Source organism: Ips typographus, linkage group LG6 (assembly GCF_016097725.1).
Source record: "Ips typographus isolate SLU linkage group LG6, UJ_Ityp_2.0, whole genome shotgun sequence".
Lineage (NCBI taxonomy): Eukaryota > Metazoa > Arthropoda > Insecta > Coleoptera > Curculionidae > Ips > Ips typographus.
In genome coordinates, this window is record NC_138427.1 from 8,276,768 (window position 1) to 8,283,297 (window position 6,530).

Below are 6,530 nucleotides of genomic sequence, written 5' to 3' on the forward strand. Positions count from 1 at the left end.
AGCCCACAACAGTGTTACTTTTATTAACAAAAAGTTACATATGCGGTCTTTAAGCAGGATTTGCAGCGCACCATTCAGTTAACTTGATGACTCGCTCGAAATGATTTGCCAACCAAACTGCGTTGAACCTTTTCACTCTTATGAAGTCACCTAGAGCACTGGGTACATGGTTCATAATGAAAAAGAATGCGTCTTTGATTAGGTTGTTTGTTAGTGTATTAGCTTCAGGAATATACGCCTAAAAAAATGTATTAGCATTACCGAAATATATAAGGTGCAGGAATTAATTTGCAGTTTTGTTGTACACTTTGAAGTTGTCTGGGTGGGTATTCTTGAAACGAGAGAAGGGAATTATCAAGAGAAAGACCTGTAGAATGTGACAGGAATCCGGTATTGTCGGCTTCTTCTGTCACATTCTATCAACACTTCTCTTGAGAATTCCGTTCCCTACTTCAAAGAATAGGCCCCCTGGTAATTTTAAATTTACCTCAGTTTCTGTCACCGTAATATCGAGAGTAAAACCGCTCACTTCCAATTCATTGGTATCGTCTTCCTCATTTTTCGTTTCAGTGAGGTTGAACACCCCCAAAAAATGTGTGTGATCTAGGACGATCCTAAAAATAATTTGATTAGTAAACTCTTATTGCTTAATAGCAGCTTAACTAACTTGTAAGTGCCGCTTCCGGCGAATTCCAAACCAAAAGCAGTCACGTTGTAAGCATAATCACCAGTAAAATTTAACCATCTCCAATAGAGGTCATAGTCTATGCTTAGAGTGTCTGGATCGGCAAAAGTCGATACGTCTACTTTTCGATATTCCTTGTCTAGAATTCCACTCAATTCGTTGCTGGTAACTTGAAGACTCAGACTTAAAATAAGAATTGTAACAATTTAGGTTTTAATTTTTTATTACGAAAACTTGGTATCATACTAGAAATAGTTCTATAAAGTTAGAAAATTTGATGAAAAACAGTTAGAACGTATATTTTGATTTACTTCTTGTAACTACTGTACTAGTGGTGTGTTATCTGTATTACTAAGAAAGGCACGACATTAGGTTAAATTAAATAAAGTCTATATATAGTTTATATAGTTATTTTGCGATTATATAGTAAATCAGTACCAATATAGTACAGAAGATTTAGTACTGTAAATTAAGGGTATAAATATAAAAAAATTTGAAAGTTTTAATTCAAAGTGATTTTGCAATATTATCGCTCAGATCAACTTCACAATAGTAAAACTAAACGAAAGTATTTTTTACACTATTGCGGCAGCTCAGATTAATGATTAAAATATCATTATTGTCATGTAAAAGACAGATATTTAGATGTTTTCTCAAAACAGGTATAAACATAATTATATAACTGTACAACTGTCTCATACTCATGTTTTAAAAGGGAGATTATGGTCAATAGACTTAATATAATCCACTAAGAAGTGTAAAAACCATCTGAACTGTCTGTACATTACTACTGCATCAGATCGAAGACATTTGATGGATTAAATATAATACGTTAAGTAACCAAATGCAATACAAATTTATACAGACGGCTCAAAAACCAAAGAAGTCTCAGGATGTGGAGTTTACTTTAGGTCACTAAGCCTGAGGATTAAATGAGAAATGGAAAAAAATACGTGGTTCAAACGGAACTGGCTGGTATCTCAATCTCCACAAAAGAACTATTCAGAAAAGGTATTTCTGGCAACAAACTGACAGTAAACAAGCCCTACTAGCCCTGAATAGACAACATATTACCTCAGGGCTAGTACTATAGTGCCACCAAGATTTAGCTAACGCCTCGGTAGATAACAATATTATCCTGAGATAGGTTAAAGGGCACGATAGGAGCAAAGGTAATCGCATTGCCGACTCTTTAGCCAGGGAAGCGGCTGGACTAAAAATTTTAGGGCCCACTGACACCTACGGCGTGATGACTTCGACAATTGCGGAACTGGCTTAAGGCTACACCCCATTCTCAATCCCTAAAAAGATGGGATGGAATCAAAGGATGCAGTCTTGCCAGGATCACCCTAGGTGACCCTGATGGGAAGCTGGCGCCAAAGAAATATTTGGCGATGACCAGGAAAAACCTACGTTTAACAGTAGAATTTCTGACTGGCCACTGTCAACTAAGAAAACACCTCCATACTATGGAGCTAGTGGACACACCTCTATGCAGGGTGTGCGAACAGGAAGATGAGACTATCAGACACTTTCTTATGCGAGTGTCCGGTGTTATCGTCAATAAGAGAGTGTGTGTTCGGTGAGTCTTGGCCTACACCTGCCGACATAAAAGAGATGTCCCCTAGTGACCTGTCCACCTTCCTGGGAAAGGCAGGATGTATAATGGGTCACATGTGGTCTAAGTGTTGTGGGTCTACAGATACGTTAAGTAACACAGAGAAGTTTAAAAAAATTGCCAACAGTCATTTATAGTTCGCCTATTTGTGCGGTAATGATTTAAACTGAAATCCATGAAGGTACTTTTATTGGATTTTTTTAAAAACTGGCTCTAAAATAATCTAATTATAAATTAACTAATCTAGTGATTATTAGGTATACCTACTATATGAACTATTCGTACATGTGCATGTATCACTGGATTATCGACATTAACCAGATACCCCAACAAATATTACCCATGAAAGTGTAAGCTTTTTTGATATGATTGTAATTAAAAATTGTGTTTCCTATGCTTTTGATAGTTGGAAAACTTTAAAAAATGAAAGGACTACTGAATTATTGAAACACATTTTTAACTCCCTCAATTTGTCTGATAATCTTATTATTATGATGTAGTAAACAAAACTCTTACCCAACTCCCAGAAATTCCTTTGTAATATCAATGTCTCGGAGATGCAGAGGATTGTGAGAAGGAACTAAACCTTCAATTCCGTGTTTGGCAGCTCTAAGAGCGCACTCGGAAAATTCGATTACCAAAGCGGTATTATTAACTCCTGCAATCAAATTCGGACGTTTTTCTATTAGCAAGCTGGTCGTATAAGGTTTTCATTAGTGTAAAAGTTAACAGGATACTATAGACAACAGAACAAGGCTAAGCTAATAGGGACATTAACGTTTTATGTTGCGCACGATGATACTTACCATACGTGGTGCTAAAGAAAGTTAACAGCACGGTAACGATTATAATCTTCATTGTGTTGCAGAAAAGGTATTAAGGTGAAAACTGTTTTAAATAAACTTTAGTATTTTTTGGTTTTTATATTTTATGTAATTGGTTATCTTCAAGATGTTTCGTAGTATTTCTCGGAGATAAAACATCCACTTATCATGATAAAGTAAAAAGTGTTTGGACCTTGCAAGGCTCATCAGCCATAAAGCGGTTAAATATCCTCCCAAAGCGTTTAAAACGTTAACAGCTCCGCTAAGTTTCCCGTCTTTTCGGTCTCCAAAACAAAAACCAATTTAGCCCTAAAAAATTCTTTCATTATGCTAAAGGCTTTGTACACCTGCCAACTGCTTAAACACAGAAAACGTTTTACGGAATGTTTTTGGAGGAAAAATGGTATTTAATGAGGGAAAGGGTTCGTCGACTCAAAATTGCTTTTTAGGGGAACATGTTCCAGATTTAGAAAAACGTTTAGTTTTGTCTTTTGGATGTAAAGGTCAATTTCTAGTAACTTATTTTGTTATCGACGAATCTCAACACTCAATGCGGTTGACGTCAGTCGTTCACGTGTCGTTTAACGTGAGTTTTGGACTTTGTGTCCGGATACGAGATACCATAAAGATTTTTCTCAGCATACTAAAATGATAAGCATAAAACAGAATGCAAAAACCACATAAATAATACCAAAGTGATCAACTGTCAAAATTAATCTTTTGAACTTACTTCATTAAGAGGGATTCTTTAAAATTTAAATTATTAACTTATGTTTTAAGTTGTTGAAAAGCATTTTTTTTGCCATCCTGTATACAATTCAATTTCGAAATAGCACTTTTAAACAGTAGGTCGTAACTTTAATTACAGCCCCAATAAAATTCAAAAATGCGATCGTAACTTTCGACGTAACAAAGCAATTCAGGTCGGAATTCGAAGGCAATCTCCCCGAATCGCTCGTCGATAGTAAATAGAGCCACACGATTGGCGCAAAAAACATGCTAATATCTCTCTTACGAAAAGGGACGCAACAGTGTTATCTTTTAGTTTTTAGCCCTGTCGGGAAACTTCAACGTTGCCACACTTCAAATCCTATTCAAGCATTTTTGAAAATCAACATAATTTAAAATTACAATGGTATTCCACTCGAACGATTAAAGTTGTTCACCTTTTGATTGAGTTTAATTGTTATGTAGTAATCAATTTTTGTTTGATTAGAAATGAATAATGTTTTCTAAAAGTATTTATACTGATGATTAGTAACAGTTCTTTGAATACTTTTATTCAAAAAAGCTAACCAACTCAATCAACTTTGGAAGAGACTGAAGACCTTAATGATGCGCATACAATGAGTCTCTGTAGGTATTATCTGATGTGCTGTATCTGATTATTTTGTATGTTTTTCCCATAGAGCTAAAAAGCCAGTAATTATCAGAGATCATTTTCGTCATTCTTTAGGAGTTCTACTAGACAAACGTCTAAAATTTCAAATAGATAAATAACACTTTCGAAACTAACATATAAGCCTTTTGTGTTCTCTATTTTTTAAAGGAACTCTAAAGTCAAATATAAGAGTTAACAGAATGATACTATGACAAGAATAAACTATATTCATTAAATATAGAAAAACGTGGCAACCATGTAGTTCACCTGTTTGCAGGGAGCACAACAGGCTGCCGCCGGGAAACTCGACAAAGTTTTCCCGGTGCGGGAGAAAGCGCTTTCCGCCAAGGTTGAGGGTCAAGTTCAATCGATGCAGGATAAGCGGAATTTTGCAGGGGATCCACACCCGAAATAGGTCGAGGCTACTCGATAATTCCAAATGGGTTTTGAAAAAACGCGCCCTAAAGCAGCGTTAGCAGTATTAACGTAATCAGAATTATCGAGGACAGCGATTTATGTGGTAAATTTAAATTTTGCGCATCATGAATTATTTATTATGTTTTTGGCGTTTGACCTACTTTGTAGTAAGTTGACCTGAATATTGTACATCTTTCAATTTCTGGTTTTGTTTTGTCCGGTTGAAATTTCAAGAAGTAGAACTTAACTTAAAAGCATTTTGTTCTTTTGAAGATATTGTCTGGTTAGAAACTTGAGTTGAGAAGTTTCAATTACATTTTTGTAATGCACTGAGGTTTCATATTTTTCTTATTCAGCAAGTTTAAATTAAAAGTTTCGCAACGATAATATCGTATGCACCTTCAGTGGACTAACTAATAAGTGGATTATAGACTATACCAAAATAGAATGTTCCAAATTGCTACTCGAAAACTGTGGAAGTTACAGTAAGAGACTAATTGTCGAAATGTTGAAACCTTGTACTTGTACCATGAACACGTGTACGCAATTTAAATTTGCTTTACAACCGTACATTTAGGTAAAAGGTTCTCCATTTGGAGTTTCAAGTTTAAATTGCTTAGGACCAGTACTTTTACATCAGACGTAGAGAGAAAGCTAATTTCTATAGAAACTGACTATTATCCGTCCTCCGGGAAGGTGAAAGTAAAAAATAATCAGATAAAAGGCTTCAAAAAAAATTAACTGTAGACTAAACAAGATGTGTTAAAACTGTAACACAACAAACAAAAACTCAAATAATAGTACATTCAAGCTTTTTTAAAAAAAACTAGGTTAAGTTAACAAAAATCTAGGTTAAACAAAAGCTGAGTGGTCAGCATAAATACAACCAAAACGTTCATTTAAACAGTATAGATACACAACATGAATTGAAACAGTGCACTACGCCTATTTGCAGCCATTGATCTAAAACAAAAAGCGTGACATCACGAATTAGGTCAAACCGTTTCCGGGACTGGATGAAAACTGGCACAAGGTCGACGGATACTTAACTTGGCCAGGATAATCCCTCGGTGTTCTGCCCAAAAAAAAAGTATTTAAATCTTGACTCAAAAGCTGGTTATCGGGGATTTAAATCCGGAAAATGGGTGGATTACTTTCAAACGTGATTTATTACGGTCGTGAATCTTTCCGCCCTTTAAATTGAAGACGATCTAACCGGTAGGAAAATATGTCACGGGCTATTGAACTGGGATTTGTACGGGTCTTAAGGCCATAATAGGTTATTTGTGGTTTTATAACATGATCTGTAGTATTGTTAAAAACACATAAATGCAATATCATTAAAATTTTAGTTTTAAGGCCTACAAGACTATAAATTATTTCTATGGAAATTGTAAAATACCATTTTCCTGCATCATTTGGCATTACAATATGTTTCATAAAGTCTGTAACCTTGTTTCAAACCTCCAATGAAGAAAAATGTGTACCATATCCTCAAAGATTATGTAAACCTTGTAATGACCAATGAAGTATAAAGTGAACTCCGAGAAATTGAAACAAGTCTATTTTGTATGTTTGGTGATTATTTTGGTTACTTAACTGACA

The 6,530-nt window shown here is 35.1% G+C and overlaps 1 protein-coding gene across 1 annotated transcript; it reads right to left on the reverse strand.

Moving 5' to 3' along the window:
- Positions 1-2: 2 nt before the first annotated feature.
- Positions 3-3,261, reverse strand: LOC145731145 (uncharacterized). Its single transcript, XM_081982780.1, has 5 exons — positions 3,110-3,261; positions 2,820-2,961; positions 668-868; positions 488-614; positions 3-238 (listed from the first exon to the last, which is right to left on the reverse strand). Exons 1-5 carry the CDS (start codon positions 3,159-3,161, stop codon positions 50-52), a joined length of 711 nt encoding a protein of 236 aa, XP_081838906.1. The 5' UTR covers positions 3,162-3,261; the 3' UTR covers positions 3-49.
- Between the last annotated feature and the right edge of the window lie 3,269 nt (positions 3,262-6,530).